The sequence below is a fragment of the Primulina tabacum genome, chromosome 2 (genome assembly GCF_025594145.1).
Source record: "Primulina tabacum isolate GXHZ01 chromosome 2, ASM2559414v2, whole genome shotgun sequence".
NCBI lineage: Eukaryota > Viridiplantae > Streptophyta > Magnoliopsida > Lamiales > Gesneriaceae > Primulina > Primulina tabacum.
Window position 1 is genome coordinate 48504750 of NC_134551.1, and position 26682 is coordinate 48531431.

Consider the following 26682-nt stretch of genomic DNA (forward strand, 5'->3'; position numbering starts at 1 on the left):
TTATCAAACATATATTCATTTTTAATGTATCATTATCATTAGATTTGCCAAAAAATTTGTAAAAAATTTCAATGCAATTAATCTAACTATACACAATTTAAGACAATAGTGGAAAATTTACAATGAAAAATCATTTTTTACATTTTATAATTATAATAGATAAATATATATTTTAAATGTTTTTTATTTTAGTTTTAATATTTTTAATTAAAATATATTTTTTTATTCAAAAATCTATTTTTAAATATTTTTTGTAATAATTATGTATCAAGAAATGTTATTTCACTAATATATTTTTATTATCAAATATCTATTTAATTTTTACGTAATATTATTTTCGAAATTTTTTATGTTGTGATTTCTATTAAAAATAAATGTATAAATTAAATAAATAAATAATACACTAACTCCTACAAATTCAATTCTAAAATTTGACTCTAATTTTATATATATCTACAAATTCAATATCTAACATCCATACCCACTAATTCTCGCTTGGTTTGTAACCAAAATCTACACGTTTAGGTACAGTTTGGTTCGATATATTATTTATCTATATTTTTATCCAATCTAATCTTATGTTTGATGCACCATATTATTTATCTATCTACAAATCATTTATCTTACATCAATCAAATAATCAATCATTTATCTCAGATCAATTAAATCACTGAATTGAAATTATACTATTACATTTAATAAATCATGTTATGAATATTTTATTAATATTTTCAAAATGACAAAACGATAATATCATATTATATCAAATTTAATAAAAATAATCAATCAAATCAAACATTATATTATCTATTTTTTTATATATTTTATTTTATTATTAAAAAATATTATTTATCTCAATATTATTTATCTCGTACCACGAACTAAATCATAACTTGTAGTATACATAGACATGACCACTGACTGATTGAAATTAGTGCATTAATTATTGGCACGAACTGAGGTTAATATGGATTGGCACCCTACCTATCGTCAGATGGATTTGGTACCCACAGACAATATCGCTCGCACTGTTTGCCTTTGCTTTAATTCAACATCATACATCCATTAAAATTACATAATAAAATGTGGATTCTATTTAACGTAAGATGACAATTTCCTCCGAACCCGTTGGAAGATCCGATATCCGACCTGAATAGAAGAGGGTATGAAGAGATTTTTAGACCCGATTAAATAATTGGGTAATCGGGTATGAGGATTTTCGGGTTTGGGATATGGAGTCGGGTTTGATATAATCCGACTCACACCCGACCCGAATACCCGTTTAAATTAATATATATATATATATATAAATATATATATGTATGTATATATGTGTGTATATATATATATAAATTATATTTATTAAAGATTCATCTTCTCAAATCCAAGTACTTTTGTTCAACTAATATAAACTATTTTTAATATTTTGTTATTTTTTCTATAAGGTTTATTTTGCAAATTTTTATCATTAATAATTTTTCTTATTGTTCATTTAAATATTTTTTTAAATATTCATAACTTCATTGAAACAATTTAAATTTGAAAAAATTCAATTGTATATGATAATAGGGTATTTGGGTAGGGTATGTGTATCCGATAATCCGATGGGTATGGGGATGAGGATGAAATTCAATACCCGATGGGTATGAGGATGAATTTAGTAAATGAGTATGGGGATGGATGTATGAAATCCGACTCATACCCTACCCATTATCATCCCTAAATAAATGTATTCTTTTCTTCTAATATATAAAACACATGCATTGGTAACATGTTAAGTAGAAATCTTAAACTAACGTAATTTGTCTATTATTGATAACGTTTATTTAATAAGATTTTCAAATAAAAAAATAGTATATGAGATTTAAAGTCTTAAAATCTTTAAGTCAATTATTTGTTTCTCTGTACTGTAAGGGTGCGTTTGATTGGAGTGATTAGGTGGGTTTATGATTTTTAAACCCACCTAATCCAATGTTTGGTACGATTTTTATTTAACCAACTCAATATCTCATATGAATGATTAGGTTGTATTAGGTGTGATTAAATAATACCTCATTCTCTCCTAGGATTATTTATCCTTCTCTTTCACCTAGGATTAAATAATACCTCTTAAATAATACCCTCTTTCCAATTTTACCCTTTCTCTTTCACCAACACCGGACCACCTCCGCCGCAGGACCGCCGTTGGACTGCCGCCAGACCGCAGACCGACTCCGGCCGCTGACCGTCGTACTACCTCCGTTGCCGGCCGCCGCCGACCGTCGTACTACCTCCGTTGCCGGCCGCCGCCGACCTCCGTCGACCGTCGGACCACCACCTCCCGCCGCGGGAACGCTTCCCGCCGTCGGCCGTCGGACCAACGTCGACCGCCGTTGCCAGGCCGCCGACAGCCGTCGGACCGCCTCCCGCCGCCGGCCGTCGGACCACTTCCATTGCCGGGTTGTCGCCGGAGTAAAGAAAAAACTAAAGAAAAGGGCAATTTTATCATTTCATCATAAAATTCAAAATTATCTCATACTTAAAAATTATATCAAACATAATACTATTTTATCTCATATATTAGATTTCTATCACAGTCATTTACATAATATTCATTAGTTTATTTTATTTTCTGCCAAACACAACTTAAATAGACAAACTGTCTGTCTGTAGCCTTTGAAAAACGATGAAAAGTGGGATTATTGTGTCATAGACAAGCTCGATTAACTCCAGCTGGCCTGTCATAAATTAGTCCTTATTCCTCATATTCATTTATATTGGCAAGATATTGATTGTCAAGCAATGAATTAAATTCTTTAGAAAAAAGGACAACAAAAACATTTTAAATAGCAAGTCATTGACTAACGATGTAATTCAGCTTCATGAAATTTTATCTAATTTTCTCCCATCAATGAAGGGAAAAGTGAAAGAAAATTTCCCAATCATTTCGTAACCACGCTTTATGTGCTACTCATTCATCTGTGATGACCGACTTTACTTCAATTTGAATTAAACTGTCCATAAATTTACAGCCCTTTCCTGTTTTCATACAAACTAAAGTAAATATGTAAAAATTCCATATCATCTTTAAGACAAATATGAATATCTCATCCATGTTTATCAAAATGTGTGAGGTCCGTTGATCGTGTGTATTTATATATATATATATATATATATGTATATATATAACATGCACATCCATTCGCATTAATTACTGTGTTGTGCATGGTGTCAACTTTCAAAGTGAAAGTGGTGAACTTGACAGTGTAAAGAAACTTCAGACTATTCATCAAGATAGCTTGTTCTATACCCATTTCCGCTATACGTGTCACCATCCAATAGTACTCAACCCCTGTCTCAATCTTTGAGTCAACCGTATTCCCCCTCTTACCTTCCTCTCCGGGTTACATATTTTCTTGTTCTTTTCCAAGCGATTATGTGGGTTGTCATTTTGAAGTATTGGGTTTGATTTGTGAACTGCTGTTTGAACATTGATGGATCCTGAGTTGAGAGAAATCAATCGAAGCGTGCATATTGATACTGCCAGCGGTGATGAGTCGAGTGATTCAGCTAATCTGGGGGATGTAATCAAAGTGGGAGAACATGAAATTGCAGATCCAGATTCGAAGGTAAATGGGACGACGTTGAATAATGCAGCACCAGTGGATGAGACGGAAAAAATGGAAGATAATCGTTCATCTTTTGTCATTGATGTTAATTGCAACGATGCTATGGGGGATAACCAAAGGGTTTGTAGAATATGTCATTTGAGTGCGAAGGAAAGTGGGAAGAGCTTGACGGGGTTGATCGAGCTTGGTTGTAGATGTACAGGTGATATTGGAGTTGCGCATTTGGATTGTGCCAAGGCTTGGTTTAGGGTCCGAGGAAATAGGTAATCTTGATTTTGCTTTATATTTTTAATAATGTATGCGGGAAATTCGTTTCTTGTTTAATTTCACGTCTGTCAAATCAATGGAGGTCTATGTTTTGAAATGTTTGTTTGTCCCTCCATCTCCCTGAGGTGATCTTGTGTTTGTTCATATTGCTTTAGGATGATACTTTCTTGTCCTTGTTTAAAATTGTGACTTGATTGTTTATATGAATTGAAGTGTATAAGAATTTACTTTAGGATATGGTATAAGAGGCCAGGCCAGCCTTGAAATTCCCAGAAAACTTCAAGCAAACCATCCATAGTCCAAAAGGAAGCATCTATGTGAAAACATAAATTGTGAAATCTGAGAATTTTGAACTTTAATGTGCAACAGCTCTTCATAGGGGGAGAAATCTTAAAATGAAAATTCAGTTTTATTAGGAGTAACAAACGGAAGCCGAGATCCTTCTCAAATATTTTGAGTCCTTCCAACTTCCAAGGGTCTTGTAGTGTAAAGCGCTTCCAATTGTAAATCATAGTTCTGCTCTCTTCTGCTAAATATGAGTTTTAAACGTACTTTTCTTTCAGCGGCACTTTTCTTTTCCTCACTTTCATTGTATAAGATTGTTTTGATATGTGTTTACAGATTATGTGAAATCTGCGGCGACACTGCAAAAAACATCAAAGGTGTCAGTGATTATGGATTCATGGAAGCATGGAACGATAGGAGCTCCACAGATCCTAGTCGTGTTTCATCAGAGGGCAGCAGAAGATGTTTGCGAGGTCAACGACTATGTAACTTTTTAATGGCATGCTTGGTGATTGCATTCGTCGTCCCTTGGTTTTTTCGTGTAAATATGTTTTAGCGAGGCGACTAAAACTACAAGAAAAACATTAATTACACTCTCGTTGTGAACGGTTCAGCCGCCATTGCATTCGCAGTCTTCAGCCTGAGTCTCAGAGATCAACAAAAGAGTAAGTTCACCTATGTAGATGGTGGAGACATTATTTGCTGACTGTTTATGAAGTATTACAGTGTTAAAAATATAATAGCTTGAATATTCACTGATGAAATGGTCTAACAAAATCGTTCTTTGACCTGCCCATGTAAGAGCAATGGTCGTGTTAGTTGTATGTATAGACCAATGTGACCAAATTTGTTATTTGTAATATTACGATGTTCATCTTCGTATTCACAAGTGAGATGACACTCATATATTGAATGTAATTTTATTCGTGGAAACAGAAATGTGACGAACGATTGATAGACAACATATCAAAAATAATATAATATGCAAAAAAAAAAAAAAACTCTTTGATTTCATGTGATATTTCTCATCAAAGTTGGCTTAATTTAATGAAAGTGGTTTCATTTTCTTAAAAACACACACACACAGACACTCTTGCAATTCTGGATGTAAAATCTTACAAGAAAGTGTCACAATTAAAATGCAACTGGATAATATGCCATTAAATCTATATTTTTTTTCGACCATATATGTTCGACTACAAAGAAAGAACTTTTTTTAAAAAAAAACTTGGTAAATAGGTTATTAATTTAATAAGGCATCAACTCCCAACAAATCCGTTGTAGTCTAGTTGGTTAGGATACTCGGCTCTCACCCGAGAGACCCGGGTTCAAGTCCCGGCAACGGAAAATTATTTTTTGTACTCCCACAGCCCAACAACTCAAACTGTGAGAGACCAAAAGCGCAGAAGTTCGTCCTCAGGTGAGTCCAAGCTCATTGTTGATGAATCTTGTGCTGTTTGTTCTTTCTTTTTGTGGAGATGGAAATTTACACCCTTTCTTGCCTATTGTTTTCTCTATCAGAAAATTAAATTCAAAATTAATGACCAAACATAGAAACTCCAATGAAGATGGAGTTGTCAGGTAAAGGTGCATAACTTAAGATGCAAAAGTTAACAAGTTACGGCAGCAAGATTTGCCTATCGTATTCTCGCACCCAAGACGCATCGGAAGTTTAAAAATTTTGTTTTTTGACGTCGTCTGTTCAAAAACATTCATAAGACGTTTAGAATTATACCTTTGCGTTCTTAACGCTTGGACTCCAAATTATTCCGATGTTTAGATGGATATAGCTGTAGCACCCCATAACTTAAATGATATTTGCATATATTATAATTACTAAAATTTATTAATTATTATATTTTTTATATATATAAAATTGAATGAAATAACTAATATATTATATTTATATATGCACATTCATACATGCATACATACCTACATACCATCATCATAGTTGCTTAACCAACACACCACCTCCCTTCTTGCCCAACCGGTGATCGAGATTTGTTCATCATAGATTGGAGATAAGGCTTGATCATTGCCTATAAAATGCACCCTTCACCTCAGGAATTTCAAGAATTCTCAGCCTGAATTTTCGAGTTTAAGGAGTGGGTCTAGTATAGGGTCGAGTGGTGAGAGTTTATAACTCAAAAAGTAGAGAAAAAGGGCCAAAAATATCTTTATATTCCCAAATCCCTTCCAAATATTCTATAAAAATTCCACAACACTCTCAACTTACTCAGAAATATACCACAAAAGGAGGTGTCGAAAATCATCAACCGATTTTTCGTTAAAATTCAGAAATCGCTACTAACAGGGAAGGGAATAGTGCCGGAAAACTCGTTTTTCAGGTACTGTTTTCACTCCCATTTTTCGTACTTTTCTTTATTGTATTATACCTTAGTCCAAGCATGAAAGTTGTTCATTGTGTGTCATAGTTCTCACCCATGTTAGTAGTTTCCCGGAATCGACACCGGAAATAGTGTTTTCCGATGGTCAAAGTAGGAGTATAAGCTACTGCTTCTTTTACGTTTCTGGCATATTTCGGCTAGGATTTAGAGAAAAGTTAAAGCATAAAAGTTGTAGAAAATAAGTTTTTACATCTACTGGAGAAATATGGGCCGCGCGTGGTGGCCAGACGCCGGTCACGCGCTGCCGTCGTGCACGCGCCGGTGAAAAACTAAAATTTCATTTTCCGAACGTTTCTTTGTATGATTCCAGGCTACTGTACAAGTTTCGTAATTTTGGATGAGTATTGCATTTACTGTGAATTTTTAAAGGGAAATACTATGATTTTCGGATATGATATACTATCTATATGATCATAAAAACCTTTGTATAAATGTTCATAGCCTTCAATACTTGAAAAATATATCATTGGAAGTAGCTATGAAGTTTTATAATTTTTCGACTCACAAGTTATTTATTATGATTTTTGTGAGTTATATATTAAATGTTATATATATCGATTAATGATAAAATAATTTCAAATATTACCTATTTTGAATTTTTTTCAGTTAATATTATGATAAGAGTTGTTATAGGAAATATTGTAATTTTTGGAGTTAAATATTAATTATTGTAAATTTTAAAGATAGTTTTGACTATTAGAAAATAATTTTGACAAAGAAATATTAAATAAATAAATAAAATAATTTTTATGAACTTTTAGTCAATAAATAAAGTTTATAAAGTTATATTCTTTATTTTGGTAAAAATTTAAGGATAATCTATATCAAAAAATGTTTACTATACTAATGATAATCACATTGGTCAATATGATTGACTTGAAATTGGAACTCTCACTCTCATCTATAGTAAGTCTCAAGGTGAGGAATTTACTTTTACCGTTCTTCCTAAAACTTTGGCAGTTGGCATGGAAATTATAATATGATATTTTATTAAATGATATTTGCCATGTTTTATTGATTTCTTGTGCTTGTGCATAATTATTGTATTTCTTAATCTCGTTGATGCATCACTTCGATGGCCACTCCTTCTATCATGATAAATCATCAATCATGTTTATATCCTTCTTACCGATCGAATCTATTATCTTGATAGCCTCATAGTCAAATTTATTCTACTTAATTTACTCATTACTGTTATTACATAATGATGGAATGCTTCACTGAAAAGTTCTCATTGTAATATCATCACACTAAGTGTGATTCTTATCGAATTTTCACCAAATAAGGTCTTGGTTAATCAACGAATGAATGAACGAATGATTGAATGATAAAATGATTGACCAAGACGGAGCCCTGGACAACGGACTTTGGTCTGAAGATTGAGTCCATTGAACAACGTGACTTTGGTCCGGGTATATTAGTTCACTTGGCTCGTTATTCTTGTTAATCATATTTTTTATCTTGTGCATTTATATAGTCGGATGATCGCCCTATTGTCTATTATATCATTTTGTTAAATTTAACATCATATTGATTATTATTTAATTCTCACTGAGTCCTTAAAGACTTAACCTCTTTATTTTCTTTATCTATTGTAATTTCCAGAGCCAGGTAACCAAGATTTGGATAAAGAAAGAAATGTCGATGTATGATCCGTCAGTTGTTGTTTGGAATTATTGCTGGAAGGCATAATAAGTCATTTAGTCTATGAGTCAGTTTGTCTGAAATGTTTACGTCATTGTCACTCTTACCGTCTATGTTAATTTGGACATGTAAAACTTTATCGTAATTTACTAGTACTTGTACGTTTTGCTTCCGCTAATAAAGTTCTTTAATAGTTCTTATTACTGCCTGTGATACTTCTAAAGAGACATAATTCTCTTATGAGGTATTATTAGGGAATGTGACATTCCTTGATGTCTAGTTTCAAGACAGGGTGTCACAATAGCCCTTCTTGTAATTTCCTACGAACGGCTCTTCTCCTTTGATCGTCTAATTGGGTCCACGATCAGAAACTGAATTCCTTGTTTGGATTGCACTAGTAATTCCAAACAATTCTTGCGTTGAGATTGTAATCTCCGAATTTCCAAAAGACGGAGATCGTGCGACGATGGAAACGCGTCAATAAAAAAACCAAAAAGGCCAACAATTTTTCTTTTTCCTTTGTGGTGGCCGAGAGGTTTATAAGGAAGAGAGAATATTATTTTTTCTTTTGTGTGCAAAAATTAGGTTAGTAGTTATGAGTCCTTGTGGTGTATATATAGAGTGAGGCTCCTAATCCAATTAGGAGTCCCTCTCCCACAAGGACTCTATATTTTCATTATAATTAAATTCTCATATTATTAATATATAATTTATTTATTAACTTTTAATAATACATGATATAATAATATCATATACACATATTTTATATCACCATATAAAATATATACATGTATATATATTAAATTAAATAACTATTATTTAATTTATAAATTAACTCCTTAGTTAATTTAATTATAAACTCCTCTATAATATTAATGGAAATTTGTGCATATTAATAGTCATCACTGCTAGCACAATCATTTAATTAGTAAATTTCAAATTCACTAAAAAAAAATGATTCCGAACTCATTATAACCCCGATCGACGATCCGAAAGCGCCGATGTACCAATGATACAAATCTTGTTCATATAATGAAAATCGAAAATTTCGAAAATCAAAATTTTCACTTACCAAATTTGGAACTTACCATATATGACAGTAACCATATTTGGCATCTACGAGTTCTAGTGAACTCCTTCACAAAACAAACAGTTCCACTCTCCTTCCTTATTTAGCAATCATGCCAACTTTCATTTCTTCCATCCCATGGAATCAGCTCATAAACTCCTTTATAAGCTTTCTGTTTGATCTCCATCATACTATAGTCGTCAAATTCCAACTTTTCACATCTCCGTGTGATTCAGAATAACATTTATTCTTATTTAGGCTTACCCTAGTTAGTCTCATTCTTTTCATCAACACCTTGATCAAGAATGTCAGAACTCATTTCTGATTGGACCCATCGGATCATGGTAAGAGCGTCTAGTAGCATCGTCCTATGATCCCCTAGGTATCATTGATAGTGCCTGTAAGAACCTTTAGTCATGATTAGCGTACAGTACGGTCCCTTCAACACATATATCCCGATCGAATCTGCAACCATTAGTATATCGAGAGTTGCATATGAATTCGATAGCGATGTGATTTATCTTTGAGTAATAGTGTCATGGTATGTGCAACTGAGGAAACACCTTTCCAAACTGCACATGTCTTACTCCGGCCAAAGATTTCTTACACTATTGACTCATCAGACCACATAGGATATCTTTACCCGTAGGTAAACGGTGAATTCCCGACTACAATGCATTTGCTCCTACATATTTCGAAACTACACCCAACCTCGCCACCTAATGACCCTCGATGGAGTCGGTAAACGGATCAAAGTGCATGCTAGTATGTATAGCCCTTACATTGTCCCGGGTCAAAGGACTAATGGTGTACAACCTATAACTGCGCACTATTCCACTTGATAAGTGAGAACCACTTGGACAGTTCGAGGGAAGGTTGTTTAGTGCATCATCATATGATCATCCATCTGTGTGAATGGACATCTCTATGCCCTTATCAATGAAACATGATGTTTAATCCACAGATGCTAGTTTCGAGCTCGAGCGACCTTTATCCTTGTTTCAGGCGGCTGAATCGACTAGGAACTTATTTAGAATATACGGTACGCTTCCTAATGAGTTTCATGATCTTACGTTGGGACGCAGACATCATGGTACCTATTGTGTATTCAAGAACTTTATCTATGCAGCTTGCATGAGTATACAGATAAAGTATAATGCCATAATCGAATAAAATCGTAAAATATTATTAAAATAAATATTGTTTTACATCAGAGTCAATAAAACCAGAGCCACAAGTTGGCTTACCGGCACCTACTCTAACACGGCATCTAAAGATGTACAAGTTTCTACATCAACTCCATAACATATCATAGAGTTATAATGAGCTCAAAGGCTTTCCCAACTGTAAAACTATCTTCGAAGTAAAAGCCATATAAATGGGGTCGTCGGCATCAAAAGATGTAAGCAATGCTGCAACTCTCAAAACACTTTCACTTACATTGTGGTGTTTGAAAAGCCGGCATGCATAACACGCTACTAATTTTTCGAGTCGGAGTTTGCAAGGACTGCCAAATTTACTAGTTTTCCTGAACTTTAAGTCTTGACAATGACAAATCCCTTCACCCTGTAAGATTTTCAACTACAATTTAGTTGCCAGAATAAATGTATGACACAACACTCAACTGTCTGACCTTACCCTGGCGTACTTGATTGGAAAAGAACCTCCAACATTGCTTCAGCAGAGGGCTGCTTATACGCAGATGCTCAAACAAATGTTCAGAGGGGCCAAGAACACATGATTCCTGCATCTACCAACTGCGAGAGCCGATAAGTCAAAATGCAATTTTCCCAGAAAACGATAATTATTCAGTTCCACGGAAGGGACAGACCCATCAACCGAATTGCAAAAATATCGGAGGAAATCTAATATTCAAACCCTTTGCCATTAAACAAAATCAATGGAAGATTCAAGATTGTACCTTTGAAGGAAAAGAAGGGCTTTCCCAATTTGTGTCCATTCAAAGCAGAAAAATACGGTGAGCGAAGAAGATAATTCGAGTATAAAACAGTCGCACTCATAATTTTTTATCTTCGTACTTTCTGGATAATGCGAGAGTCAAGAACAAGATATGATCCAAAGCGAAATTTGTAATTTAACATATCCTGTCCAAAAATTTTGGATTTTAACAGCTCATGAAATGTGAACATAACTGTTTGATGAAGAACTGTATAAATGCAAGAAAAATGGAATCATCATAATATATTTGAATATTTTAAAAAATTTAATTATTTTCATAATTCTTATATTATATCTCAAATATATCATTGTCACATGACATATCGTGCAAATTGGGTTCATGACTACAATATTATGTTAGTAAAATAAGAAAGATAATAATAATTAATATTTAAGAATAATCTTATCTGGCATGAAACCATATTTCGATCTTTTAGTTCAGTGTTTGATAAGATGTAGTTTTCCAATGTGAGAGACAAATTAGAAAATTGATCCCCTAACCAACTAATCCAATACCCAAACGTTCTACTATTAATGCAAATCAATGTCATCAACTTTCTTGGTATTATTATGAATCCGTAACACTAATAATTATGTTTAACATGTAAAAGTACTCAAAATTGGTTATTATTATTATTATTCTTTTCAGCATTCAATATGGATTATTACATGTAACTAATGATAACAACTTCCCACCACCACAAACTAATAGCAACGCTTGAGACTAAGCATGAAAGAATCATTTTTCCGTTTCATTTTATTATAGTTTTAATTATATCAAGTTTACATGAACTCGAGGAACTACGAGAGTGCGAGTGAGAAACAAATGGATGAATTCCTCATAAGGATATAATGCAAACCTCTAGAAGTACTTGTGATTTTGAACATGAAAAGTATCAATTCTAACAAACAACCTGCATCATGTTTACTCTATTGGAATGCAATTCGAATGCTGTAACATATCCATGGAAAAGGAAAAGAAATCGAAGGAACCAAAATGGAACCCCAAAATATGTCAAATCGATCCTTTCCTACAGAACTAGTTAGCAGATCCATGCTTAGAAGCGTAGCGATCTAATGTAAGTAAGCGGACTAGTGAGTTGTTAAGCAGACGTCTCATAGTCATACAATCAAGAAGGATAACAAGGTTTGCATCTCAACTATACCTTTATCCTCGGAGAAGAGGCATTTAATATATTATGATGTAAAGTTGTATACCATCATACCATCGCGATCGTCACACGTGAATGATGTGATCAGATTCAAGCACTTGAGCATCAGTAGCTCTTATAGCATATTCATAGCATCATGAATAGCAATGATATTTGTGTCTCAACGAAAGTATTAATTTTGGATTATGAAAGTTTTAATAGGATGAAAATCCTGACATTTGCATCTCAACAAGAGCATTGATTTTAGCTATGAAGTTACAATCAGATTCGAGCACTCGTGCATCTGTAGTGCCATGCTAAATCTTTCCCCAAAGCCTGATACTATAATCAACGGCAGTGTCGTACACATGACCAGAAACAACTTGATAGTTCATTTGGCTTCAATCAAAATGTAAATACACTCCGTGCATGGTGGAATCAAAACATGGCAGATCCAGAAAAGCAAAGAACAAAAAGGCAAAATCAAAGGCCGAGGAGAAAGTGTTCAAAAATGAGAGTAGGCAAATTGTTACATCTCAAGAGAAGCATGTTCCTACATAATCAACACAATTTTCGCCATGTGACAAATCAAATACCCATACCATTAAAAAATAAAACTAAAATTAATCAGACTCAAAAAAATCCTCCTTTTCTTTCCCCCTCGTCTCTTTCTGAAATTTCTTTTACATAAATAAGGAATGAATTGAACAATTATGACGTTGAACCAACAAATCTCCTAAGCTAAATGAACAACCGAACAATCTTTTGTCACAAACTCATTTGCAGCATCTAGATAAAAGAATCAAGAAAACAATGAGAAAGACAATGGAAGAAAGCCCAATTGCAACACCGAGAACAATCTTACTAGGTCCATGGTGATGCTTCTTGTCCTCTACATCACTATAATCTGATTCATCAGAATTATCACTCGAATCATCAGAAGAATCCTTAGCCGGCGGAGGAGACACAGGAAACCCGTGTTTATCACAAGGAGCAATACCAAGCTTCAACTTTGATCCCAATGTTGTGTGGTTGTAACAAAGATATGAATTTTCACCAACCTTGAGCACCTCCAATTTCTGTATGAATGTTGCATTGAAAGGCAATACCCCATGAAAATTATTCCTTTCAAGATTTAAGTACTTCAAACTCTTCATATCTCGAATGAAATTCGGGATCGTCCCATTCAGCTGATTAGAACCCAGATCAAGGTGCATCAGCCCTGACAATTCAGCTAGAGACTGCGGGATTGGACCTGATAACGAGTTTGATCCCAGAGAAAGATTCTGCAAGGCGCTTAAGTCTCCAATTGTGCTGGGAAGCGTGTCATCAAGGGAATTAGATGAAAGATTCAGGTGCACAAGATTTTCAAGGCGGGTTAAGGAAAGGGGTATCTCTCCTTTCAGACGGTTTCCAGATAAATCGACAAAAGTAAGATTCGGATGCCAATGTTTAGGAAGAAAACCGGAGAGATTTGCATGTGAGAGAGTAACAGAATGCAAGAATCTCATGTTGTTGAGTATAATAGAAGGGCCACTAGCAGTTACAATAGCTTTTGAAACAGTCAACTCAGTAACATTCTCCAGCCTGCTGAGCCAGACCCCTGTGAGCTTCTTCAGGCTGTTGATGCAAGTGAATGACCGAAGATTCAAGGCGAACTCAGTGGGGAGACGAATGACGGGAATGGGGCAGTTGAAGAAGCTGAGCGAAGTGACTGTGGAGAGCGACTTGAGGGCGGTGGTGGACAAAGCTACGTCTTCTGAGCAGTTGAAGAGTGACAGTGAGAGGAGGTGTCGGAAGGGAGAGGAGGAGTCACAGGTGGCGGCGAAAGGAGAGGTGAGGCTGCGGGGAGCAGGGGTCCTTAGGCGTTGGGATATTGAGGGAATCGAGTGCTGTTCGTTGTTCTGGGTCAAGGGTAGAAGTGGAAATAGGGGAGGGGGAGGGCAGTTTTGGGGTCGGAGAGGAGGAAGGAGATGAAACAGGGGAGACGGCCGCCGTCGCGGCGGTGGCGGAGACGGTGGAGGAGATGAGGAGGAACAGGGAGAGGAGGGGAGGATATAGTGACATTCTTGCTGAGATTCAGTATACCGTGAGCTGAGCTCTGGCAGGCTACTTTATAATATATGCATATTGAAAGAAGGTGTGTGACAGTTGGATGGACATCTTTTAACCCTTAGATTTTGATATATTTACACAAATCTCAATCTCGAGTGACGGGTAAGGTTAACGATTTCGCTTTGAAAAAGGGGCATAAAAGTAATTCAATGATCAAATAGATTACCGTAACATAAGTCAAAGGGTCAAATGTAAGATCCAGAGTGGTATTTAAAAATAAAGTATATAAAGAAAATGTAGAAGCAGAGATTTTCCATTAATTAAAGTTGTAAAAATATGATATTATGTTACTGAAAAAAACTTTGTGTGAGATAGTTTTATGGGTCGTAGTTTGTGAGATAGATCTTTTATTTGGGTTATCAATAAAAAAAATATCACATTTTATGTAAGAGTGTTACTTTTATTGTGAATATCGGTAGGGTTGACCTATTTTACAGGATAAAGATTCGTGGGACCGTCTCACAAAAGACATATTACTGTGTTATAAACTATGATCCTCCTATACATGGCTCTTTCATAATTATTTTTCTTTATGCAACAGTTGTTATATAAACTACTTTGAGTAGAGATTTTGAGACTTTGGGTTTAATTTTACGCCATAGTTTTGATCCCACGAGTGGACCATTTTTATTTAGTTACAAATTATATATTCGTGAGTTGATATGATAGAAATTAATATAATGATTTAAAATTTTAATTTATTTATATAATATTTGAGTCAATTATTGAATAACATACATAATAAATATATGTAATTAACTCATACATCATATTTGGCACTAAGTGCTGCCTTATATTTGTAATAATTATGGTTGTAGGTTGATCTAACACGAGACTCAACTTATGTCCATGCGTAGTTACTGGTCCTGAGTTAGTCCAGTATGAGTCGTAGTTTATGTTCATGCACAGTCACGCATAAAATATCTCACTCCCAGAAGTTTTGTTTTCAAGTGTTGGGAGAGGCAAAAAAAACATTCAGTGGTGAGATATTCTATGAATGATGGTACATGTGATACGAGCTGTGCTGAACCAACATACGGTCCATGACCAAAAATGGTGTATGGGCATGAGCAAAGTCTCATGTCGGGTCAGACTATGACCCATGATCATTACAATATTTCTCAATTAAAAGAATTGTTAAATTTCAATATATCATGGTTTTATTTAAAAATGAAGATAATTTATACCCTAAAATTTTAAATTTTGCTTATGGACTAATATGAAGTATACAAATAAAGTTCTACGCGATGTCTGTAACTCAAGCATTAGTAAAACTCCTGAGGGATAATAAAATAAAAACTTACAAACGACTGGATTCAACGGTAACGCATGTGCATGTGAATTTTGCGTTGACACATTTTTTAGTATCAAATCGAGATTTGAAATCTCAAACCAAAACCAACTTATTACAACATTAACCTAGAAAAAACAAGCATTCTTGGCTGCTAAATTTTACCCTTACATCATCTTAAACTCAACAATCAATAGCAATGCAGTTTTGAGCAACTGTGGAAGCATCGTTTGTGCTTACGAATGGGTTTATCTTTACCCAAACCAGAGAGAAAACAGACGCTAAAAGAACAGACCACAACACAACAATGGTCGGAGTCCGGTTCTGTCGACCCATCAAACCCTTGAGGAAAGGATAGAGATGAAGAATAACCCAAAATGCAAAGAAAACCTTACCAAACAGAGGGCCCCAAGATTCATATCCACTGTTTAATGCATCCGAAAATCCAGCAACGACCCCGACCAAGTTCACAATTAGAATAGTCGTTGGAGGGATCAAAACTGTCGTCCATTTGAATACATAGAGCTCACCAAAATCTGCATCGTCTGCTGCTTTTGCTGTCACGGTGAAATTTGTGTCAATTCCAGCAAGCATTTTCAAGAATCCTTGGAAGACTGCAAAAAGATGAGCTGAGACGCCTCCTATGACCCAAAATTGCTCGTTACGCCACAATGCTTCAATGCTTACGCCACTCCATCTCATTTCGAGCACACTAGTGACAATGATGGAAAGGAAGAGCCCAAGAAATAGGATGCTAGCCAGGTTGGAGAGCTAAACCAAGGAACACGCCTAGATCAGTTAAAAACACGGAAAAAAATGGCAGATGTTTGAATCTAGCTTGAAAGATTAAGGTGAGATTCTTACCGTTGGTATGATGAATTTCCCGGTCAGAAGGCAAATGGCAGGCAATGAGCAGTATGCGACAAGTGGGAGGGATGTGAAAGGATAGACAATGGTGTTGATGTACGCAAGGCGTTGGAGCCATTTGAGGCGACCGCCTCCAAATCCATACCACAAAGGGCAGTGTCGACTCAAGAAAATTTCAACAGATCCTAGAGCCCACCTTAGAACCTGGTGCAGTCTATCAGACAAGTTGATTGGTGCTGATCCTTTGAACGCTGGCCTTAAGGGCATGCAGTAAATTGATCTCCATCCACGGCAATGCATCTTGAAACCGGTTAATATGTCCTCAGTGACTGACCCGTATATCCAACCAATCTACAAACACATAAACGTTTGGCATATTCAAGCCAGCACGTGGGGAAGATAATTCAGATACTAAAAAGATTTAAATTTCTTACCTCTTTACCCCAAGCAGTCTTTTCTTCATACCCACAGCTTATGACATGGATCGCTTCTTTGATCAGCGTAGATGGATTAGCCGATTCGGCTACTCCTCCGTTTTCCATCAATGTAGACTCGATAAAAACCGAAGATAAGCCAAAAGTTTTCTCAAAGCTCATTTGAGAGATGAGTAATGACCTTTCATGCTCGTCATAACCTACAGATTTGACCAAATAGATGCACTTTACTATTTGAAGATTCCACATTTGATGCCTAATAATCCGGTACATCAAGATTCAAGAAACTTACTTTCGATCTCTCTGAGGTTAAAAATGGCAGCATTAAGGTCTTCCCTTTTTTCATCACGATGGACCTCTGAGAGATTCTTTTCTTTTACAGACTTCTTTCCACGGCAGCAACAGCAACAACTGCCACACCAGGAGCAAGATGAAGAAGAGGCCTTTGGTATAGTGGGAAGAGACAAAGGTCCATAGCCATAGAGAGCTTGTCTGTTAAAAACACATCCTGTTCCCACATAAACCGGTCCTTGAATTCCATCCAGCCCTTTCATGTTAACCTGTGAGAAACATATTTACCAGCTGCCTTAATATTTTCTAGTTTCTAATAACAGGTCTTGAAACATGATTCTAGATTTAATAGCTCAAGAGTCTTTACATCAAAGAAAACTGTGTTTCGGTTGGCATAACGATCACTCTTGTCTATCCCATCAAACCTCTGAGGAAACTGCACGTAACATACATCTGGACCAACTTGGGGATCCATTAGAAAACACATTGCCTCACGAATTGCCTTGCTATTGTTAACATAGTGATCACAATCAAGATTGAGGATATAAGGTGCATTAGTAAGAACGGCAGATACTCTCACCTTAAAGAAAAGAGACCAAATGTCGTTATTAAAAGCATGAAATAATACACACAAAAAAACATTAAAAACTATCAGTACCAGAGCATTTTCAGCACCGGCTTTTTTATGATGTTGATAGCCGGGTCTCTTCTCCCGTGAGACATAAACTAGCCGAGGAAGCTCATTACCCTCTATATCATGTGCGCCAGTATTCCCTAAAAACACCTGAAGGTGAAACAGGAAAGGCTGTGATCATTAGGTTAGTTTTCAGTGAGGCTATCTTTTCCCAACAGAAGCTCCTGTGAAGAAGCACAAATCTAGATTACAGTGTCAAGAACGATACATGTAAGAGAAAAATTGTTGGTGTTAATTCATAAATAACTTCAACAACAAAATCCCGAGTTTAAACCAATATATTGAACCTGGATCATTCCCGGATGGTCACGTGTGTTATTTCCAGGCCAACTTGTTCCATCGGCCATGGTCCAGCCATCATCTGGCGTTTTCTGAGCCTTTGCTACCAAAGCATTCACCCTGACCTTATACTCTTCATAGTCTCTCTAAAATCCAAAATCAGAAACCGTAAAAAGACTATTCAGCTAAGTTGATCTTATCGACAAATAAAAAAATCTCATTGTTAACTAGATCTTGGAGGCTGTGTACAGATGTAGATTTGTACTTACTTTCATTGCTCTGCGTTCCTTGACAAAAGAAGGTTGTATTTTATCCTTCAAGTAATCGATCCTCTGTGAGAAGTAAAACTCAGGTGCTCTTGGTTCAATGGAATACTTCTTGCAGAAAGGCACCCATTTCCTTGCGAAATCGGCAGTTTCCGCAAGAGATTCAAAAGTTAGCATAGCAGCACCATCATCAGATACATAGCAAGAGACTTTATCGACAGGATAATCAATGGCCAGAATAGATAGAACAGTGTTTGAAGTTATCAAAGGAGGTTCTTTCAATGGATCAACTGTGCTGACGAAAAAATCAACTGCAGCAAGCTCAGAGGGTTCCCCCTCTCGCTCGTACCTAGCCAAGCAGTTAATAAAATTTATATTTCATAAAGATCATATATTCAAGAAATATTTGCTTCGACCTTTGATCAAAATCCCCAATTTGTGATAGTGCAGGCCACTTATAACAAAAGGAATGGTTGAAAAGAAGAGAAATATTATGTTAGCAAAGACAAATAAGAGCATCAAGGATCAAAAGAGAGCACACCTGGCAGATAGCCTATCAATGTATGTGTCCCTGTTAACTGGAGACCACTTAGGGAACTGATCCAGCACCCACGAAAAGGCAAACCAGATCTCACAAACTACTGAAGTGAGCCATAGCCCAAATGCACTATCGACAGGGTTTGTTACTCGATAATTGAAGAAAAAGGCCAGAATAATCAGTCGCATAATGATTACAATTCTGTATGGTGTGAGTTGGGATTTGGGTAGTGGAACCACTCTTGAAAGTGGTTGTGAAGCGTCGATTGATCTGCAATAAGTTTGTGTTTTATCCCACGTAAAAAAATCCAAAATCCACGACTTTTTTCAAGAAGTTCACAACCTTATATCAGTACACTTACTGCGGCTTTTCTTCCATTTGTTGCTCGGATGGAATTTGGGCTTCGGTTTTCTCCTTTGTTGCATGTTTCTTTTTGTTTTTCTTGTCTTTCCAACTTTCCACACGATTCTTCCATATTGGATTCCCAGTATCATCTATGTATTCTACATAGATAAGATACATAGATATGAAAAGACTACTTCAATAAAAATTTTACTCACTAATATAAAGGGAGAATTCATACTATCATGAAAAAAAATATTTCACACACCACTGTCAACTGTAGAAACAGTACTAATATTTCTAGCATGAATTCCAGTATCCTGCAAAACATCAAACCAATAAAAAGATTTTATGCGTTAAGCTTAATCGTCTTCGCCATTTGCAACAAACAATGAAATACACTGTTTCCTCATCTTACAAGTAAATATATTGGTCTTTTAACTTCGAAACTGTTTGAAGGGTTTTGGTGAACAATACCTGCACTGTATCAAGACGTGATGCCATTTTCATATGATTTCCAGACTCTTTTTCTCCACTATCAGTCTCCTCCTTGTCATCTGTTCATTTCATCGCAACAAGTTAATGTTTTTTACAAATTTGAGATAAAAGTAAGATTCTTTTTCTTTAGAGATCCAAACAGTGGGCAGATTTTTGCCGCAATCAAAGAGAAATTACAAGGCAGCATATCATGAACGTTGAACTTCTGCAGGGACTGATCAGAGCCCTTTGACATGAAGGATCGGAGACACAATTAAGCACGGAGAAATAAAGTTCAAGATTTAATACCATTATTATGAGGAGTGCCGCAACGCATGCACGTGTTGCGTCCTTGCTTGATTTCGTAGTCCACACAGTACCTACAGATGGGATAATTGCACTCGTGACAAGCCACAAACAATCGACCATTAGAACTCAATCCCAGTTTTTCACACAAGTGCTGCATGAAAGAACCCCAGGCTCCATCATCTTCACTTCTCACCTCCCGCAGTAATTTTCCTGAATTCCTCTGCACTTGAAATCCAAATTCTTGTTTTGCTACTTTACCAGTATGACAAAAAAGTATTGCTTGATATGAAATCAATGCGAAGTATGAGCTATTTTTGTATTGGAATTCGAAAGATGGAAAAGGGATGTTGAATCAGATGTGGGTTGAGGTGTTGGTGTCACGTATTTGTAAACCCGGAGGGATAAAGATGGAAGCAATGTCGTTTTCTTGACAGTAAGATTTAAAAATTTGCGGGAATTTGAAGTAAAATTGCAGTTGGGATTTGCTACATCTCAACTCACCCAACCAACAATCCTTGAGGTTTAAGCTACTTTGGACCAAACCAAAATACACAGAAAAGCTGAAAATAAGGCTGACTGAAGTTTTGAGCAATTATATCACCCACATTTTTACAATCAAACTCAAGCAATGTTCGCGGAAATATTGCACTGAGCTCGATCGAAAACTCGACAATTTTGGTTTCTTTCTAGGGTTTTTTTTCGTTATCTAGCTAGGTATTTTAATATTCTTTATGCACATTTCGGACTCCAGCAGCATACAATGCGAGTACTAACCATATATGCCTTCTACGATTAGTAAAATACTTGCTGCGGGAAAATCATATTGTAGTTGTATTTGTGTTCTAGCTCAAGAAGGTAAAAAATATGACGGTACCGCATTGATATATTCATCCCCACATTAAGCACCATTTTAGAGATGCAGATCTAGTTGCGAATACAAATCATTCACACGAATGATAGACCAAAGCCCAGTGACACCATCAAAAAGCTATGCAACGCAATCTCACAATATCTTGCGGAAAAAAGTCGACCAGTAATTTTAGTTTCAACGATCTTATAAATCATAAAGTACACCCATTAAAGGGGACATCAAATACATTTCAAACTCGCAAACTAAACATTAGCAAACACAGCCTAGAAAATTTCATGTGCAAAAAGGCCCGTCTCAAGCTTTCCAACAGCTGCACACAGACCCTAAGGCTGTGCATTGATACACCCTACGGTATAAACCTTCACTGCACTGGATGTGTCACAAACAATAAGGTTTTCTGAATCAGAGGGAGTGGTGCAGAGCCAATTGACCTAAGAAAGTAAAATCCAATCAGAACAATCCCATGACAATAGGAAAAAGCAAGTCCTTGGCAATCAAATAACCAAGGAGAAGATTGTGTTCACCCACCTTTTTTTTCAGATTAATGTTCAAGCGTAGAAGTTGGTCGCCATGGCCAGCCAGACCATCCTCGTAAGCTTTTGACCAATCCCACAATTTTATAGACTTGTCATTCCCACCTGAAATGATAAACTTCCCTTTCTCTCCGAACATAGAAAAGGCCCTGGTAGAATGTTATTTATCAACTACGAATACAAAATCCTTTACAACAATTAGATTTCAACAAACAAGCACAACACCACAGCATAGCTTACACGGAGGATACTGCAGCAGTGTGTCCACCAATTGAGTAGTCTAAATGCAGTCCTCTATCAATTCGATCTTGATCCTGGGAACCAAAAGCTTCAGCATCTTTTGATGTCGACTTAGATTTGGTTCCTAGCTTAGGCTTTACAGTTTTGGACTTAAGCTGGGGCAGTATCAACATTGAGTATACTGATGTCACCATCACCCCTAGCCACTACACAGATCTTTCCAACTTCATCAACCATGTCTATTTCAGGAACTGCTAGACTATGGATAAAAGCTGGGTTTAGACATTGTCCTGCATCACCTTTGTTGCCTGTATCAGGTATTTCAATAACAAATGTTAATGAAAAAAAGAATATAACGAAAGAACGTGGAGAACAGATGAGGAGAACATATAGGATGAATTTATACCCATGTCCATGATTTTATTTGGTCGTCCTTTGGAGAAGTCCCACATCACAAGTTTTGAATCAAGACCCCCAGATATGACTGCAACAACCACCACACACAAAATTAAAATGAAATAACAGAAAACACTGATGTATTAGACAAAGCATAGCAACTAAAACATGAATATTTAGCAGCCAGAATATCATATTATTTAACTCAAAAGATATTCAAGACAGTTGACAGTCTAGAATGATGCAAAACAGATATCGACACATAGAATACTACTGAAATACAACTTTCTTTATCAACTAGACAAATGATTGTGAGATACTTTATCACTAGGATTTTTCCTGCCCGCACACAGGTGTTAAAAAGGTTGAACAAATGACCAAATGAACTCGACATCATCTCATGCATAAAAACAAAATTTACCTTCCCAATTCTTCCAAGGAAGAAACTGAACAGTGCTGCAAATCTGAAGAAGACGGTAAATGTTACAAAAGTTTGCAAATAATATGAAAAAAAATTAAAACCGTTAAGTAATGTAATAATATATATCGAATCTAAGGGACATCGACCTTGAGAGAAGTTTAAGGTCAACAAGCTTTCCATAAGATCAAGAGATCAGAACACTGCATCTAACGTTTGAAGGGAAAATAAAAATCCCATAAAAACGACCAAATAAACTGTAATCTTCCTAAAGAAATTTATTACAAAATATCTTTACGAAAAGAAGCATACGCTCTTGTGGCCAGCTCTTAGAGTTTTGAACATACATTGTTGTTGGGTGTCAATGATCTACAACAAAGTCAAGAGTCATTGTCTCAGCCACAGCTCCCTAAACATTGCAGATGGCATACTCTGATACTCCTGTGATGGACGTAAAACCTCTCTGTCAAATAAAAATACCTTCACATCTCCAGTATCATCTGCCGCAGCAAGGAACGGTGACTTTGAATGGAAAGCAATCTGAAATTGTGCAAATGACATATCAGTAACAGGTTCGTATTTATGATTTAGTTTCATGCACGAGGGAAAAATCTTGATTGTCTACATCAATATGGATAAATAAAAAGTTCCGATAAGAAAGCTGAAGGTTTACTACGAAGATGCAGCCGATCCTGAGACATAAGTAAAGCTAAACATAACCCTATCATGAAATTCAGTTCTTTTTATTCTCTTTCACTTCAAAACAAGTGTATAGTTAGTTTATCCTCATAACAGAAATGCAGAAAAATTTCACGCCAACAAAGAATGTCATGACAAGAAATTCAAATAAAACAAACATTTAGATTTTATACCTGATTTATCTCATCCTTGTTATAGTTGTAGCATTCAATTTGCTTCAATGAATCTGTCTTTAATTGTAACAGTCAACGGATAAGTGTCATTGTTAACATCAGGCATGCAACAACATATAAAAGTTTTAGAAAGCAAATCAAGCAACTCGCATGACTAGTATATTAAAATCAAATGCATATTTATTAGTAGAAAGCACAAGGGAAAGTTCAAAAAAATTTACCTTTGGAAAAGAGAATGTATGCAAACATCTTAGTACATTTATGAATAAGCCAGAACACAAACAGGAGATATTGCTCAAAAATCAGATAAATATATTTGTAATCTTTTGAGAGAACATTCCAAAAACAAATTAACAAGGTCAAATCAATGCACACAGCATACCATATGGAGATCAAAACACTTGACTTCATTGCCAGCAGAAATATAGACGATATCTTCATTTCCTGCGCATGCAAAAAAAACATAAAATCACACTAACAAGAAAGCTGCACAGGAAATTCTCCAACAAAACATATTTCTCATAATCTGTGCCGAAAAACATATTTTTCATTTTGCTGATCTATAGAAAGGTCACCTCAAGTACTCATTATGTAGATGAAGTATAGATAGTGAAATTTATCAGGAAAGGAAAACAGTCTCAAATGTACATCATCAATTGAAATTTTCTTTCCAACCTGTCCTTGCAAACATTAAATCAATGAAATTCTTCAAAAATTCATTGACCAAAACATAGCCCATTATAAGTGCAGAAATTAAATAGGGAAATTTCCCGAAAAAAATCTCACAACAATATTCCCTGCATCTAGTTGAAGTTCGCAAGAAACGATGACAAATACTTAATAGTGATACATAATAAACTAGTCTCTGAAAAAAGCCACAACAAACACAGAATTCCTGCTCTATCAACCATGTCAACTAGCTTTGCACTAAAGTATAATCATGGATCACGAAAGAATATTAAGGATGCAGAAATTGAAAGGTCGTTGAAACTAGTATATCAAAGGAAAAACGGAAGGGAAAGTACTAACCTGGTTTGAAACATAACGATGAAACAGGAACTCCATTCCCTACATCCATCTTAAACAACACATCTTTGCACCTTAAATCAAACCAGCAGACGAAACCATCCTGTTGTTGCACATACAAAACCAATCAAGAGACTACAAACTCTATATATAATCAAGAAAAGGAAAATAGATCCAAAAACGCTAATAGATTCCTCAAAATCAAAACTTTCTGCATCATCCTCAAGAAAATTAAAAATAAACACAGAAAAACACGCATGATTCCAATTAGTTTATGAGTGGAGAAAGCAGGGGGGAGACCTCCCCGGCGGTGGCTATAATTCCAGGGCGGAGGCGAGAAGCGATACATGAAGTGGCAGCAGCGGAGTGGCCTCGCAATCTTCTTGGTTCCATCACTACGAGTCTCCCAGCCCCCTGAACCTCCCTTGTATTCCTATTTCGTGGCTTGGGATTAGAAGTTAATTGTTTAATCTGTTTTAGGGTTTGTACATACAAAATTTTGGTTTTAGAAAAATAAAAATTTATAAGATAATAGAACAAATTATTTAAAAAAAAAATAGATCATCTAATTTATTTTAAGACAACGTACATCTTTATATTTTTATTTAAAAATAAAAATATAAAAATTCCAATAAACTTTGATATATTTCAAACATATTCTCCATAATTCAATAATATTTTTTCCATATAAAACAATGGACTACCGAAATTAACTATTTTAAAATTTTTATTTATTCAAAAACTTGTATATTAATTTTTTATTTTAATATTATATTTCTAAACAAAGAAACTAGAAATACTCTGAAATTATTCGTATCTAGAAAAAAGCAAAAACTTGTGTGAGACGATCTCACGGATCGTATTTTATAAGATGAATCTTTTATTTGGGGCATCCATGAAAAAGTATTACTTTTTATGCTAAGATTATTACTTTCTATTTTGAATATCGGTAGGGTTGATCCGTCTCAGATATAAAGATTCGTGAGACTGTCTCACAAGAGACCTATTCCTTAAAAAAAATGTAAATAAATTACCATTTTGATAATTTGATTACATCCATGGACTATTTATTTCTCTTTTTAAAATGCATGCACACGGCCATGCATGGTGAAATGAATCAGTGTGTTCTCCATGTGTATTTGGATTTTTGAACTGAAACGGTGAATTATAAATCTATATTTTCAATTTGTTTATGTTTAGAGAATTTAAGTATTTTCAAATACATAATCGATATATGAAAATCATGCCATAAATCATTTCCCAGACCAAATCCAAATGAATTAACGTGTGATCGTTCGAATGAGATTAAATGCGTGAGACAAAGATAATAATGATGATAATTATATCCACAAAATGTCGTGCTGAGCTTTGTTATAATTTGAAATATGTCGTAGAGAGCATGTATGTGACATTGGTTTTCATAAATCAAATGACCATTATTGCATTAAAAATAAAATTGTGCGGTGTCACGCCCCGGGACGGGGGTTGGTTGACACCGGCGTTGCTCTCAAATTTACATTCGAAAACAACAATCCTCAAAATACAGAATTCAGAAACCAGTCTTTTATTCATAATACTGAATATTCAATGTCTGATACAACTCAATTAATAATGTTTTACAGCAGAAATGTAAAACCAGAAATATAACAACGTCTTAATAAATGCAGCGGAATAAACATAAACTAGAACTAATAGAAAACGATCTTCTTCACCAGCCCCAGAATTGAATCTGCTCTTCTTCTTCTAACTTTTCTTCCTCGTTCTTATCTGAGATGGGTTTGGTGGGTGAGTGATATGATTGTCACTCACTAAGCAGGGGCGGTAATAACTACCAATTTTCGAAATTGTTTTCAACAGGACAGTAAAACAGTAATATGCAGAAAACTCTTATTTTCAGAACAGAAATCAGAATTCAGAAATAACAGGTTTCAGAACAGAAAACAGAATTAGTAAGCACTGAGCACGTTAGTGAATTTCATGGCTAAACTGATATCAGTCCCCTATATGTTCTCTCCTCTAAGGGGTGAGG

At 35.4% G+C, this 26682-nt stretch overlaps 3 protein-coding genes and 1 non-coding gene across 4 annotated transcripts; 2 read left to right on the forward strand and 2 right to left on the reverse strand.

The window, feature by feature from the left end:
- Positions 1-3195: 3195 nt before the first annotated feature.
- Positions 3196-5035, forward strand: LOC142537990 (uncharacterized). The gene is made up of 2 exons (XM_075643442.1): positions 3196-3871; positions 4497-5035. The coding sequence occupies exons 1-2, from the start codon at positions 3474-3476 to the stop codon at positions 4714-4716; spliced, it is 618 nt and encodes a 205-aa protein (XP_075499557.1). The 5' UTR covers positions 3196-3473; the 3' UTR covers positions 4717-5035.
- Positions 5036-5434: 399 nt separating this feature from the next.
- On the forward strand, positions 5435-5507 carry TRNAE-CUC (transfer RNA glutamic acid (anticodon CUC)). The gene has a single exon. It is a non-coding gene; the product is annotated as a tRNA-Glu (tRNA).
- A 7384-nt stretch (positions 5508-12891) lies between these two features.
- On the reverse strand, positions 12892-14509 carry LOC142533780 (receptor-like protein 51). Its single transcript, XM_075640674.1, is given in 2 exon segments — positions 12892-14230; positions 14232-14509. Coding segments are annotated over 2 exon segments (1290 nt in total). The 5' UTR covers positions 14462-14509; the 3' UTR covers positions 12892-13170.
- A 1315-nt stretch (positions 14510-15824) lies between these two features.
- LOC142537806 (cellulose synthase A catalytic subunit 8 [UDP-forming]) lies at positions 15825-25127 on the reverse strand. Its single transcript, XM_075643296.1, has 25 exons — positions 24954-25127; positions 24657-24756; positions 24010-24071; positions 23628-23684; positions 23236-23295; positions 23068-23124; positions 22759-22801; positions 22348-22425; positions 22104-22249; positions 21942-22015; positions 21697-21850; positions 21528-21599; positions 20298-20646; positions 19989-20068; positions 19780-19831; positions 19531-19672; positions 19173-19439; positions 18635-18980; positions 18374-18511; positions 18051-18176; positions 17760-17972; positions 17394-17661; positions 17102-17301; positions 16665-17018; positions 15825-16571 (listed from the first exon to the last, which is right to left on the reverse strand). The coding sequence occupies exons 1-25, from the start codon at positions 25044-25046 to the stop codon at positions 15984-15986; spliced, it is 4119 nt and encodes a 1372-aa protein (XP_075499411.1). The 5' UTR covers positions 25047-25127; the 3' UTR covers positions 15825-15983.
- Between the last annotated feature and the right edge of the window lie 1555 nt (positions 25128-26682).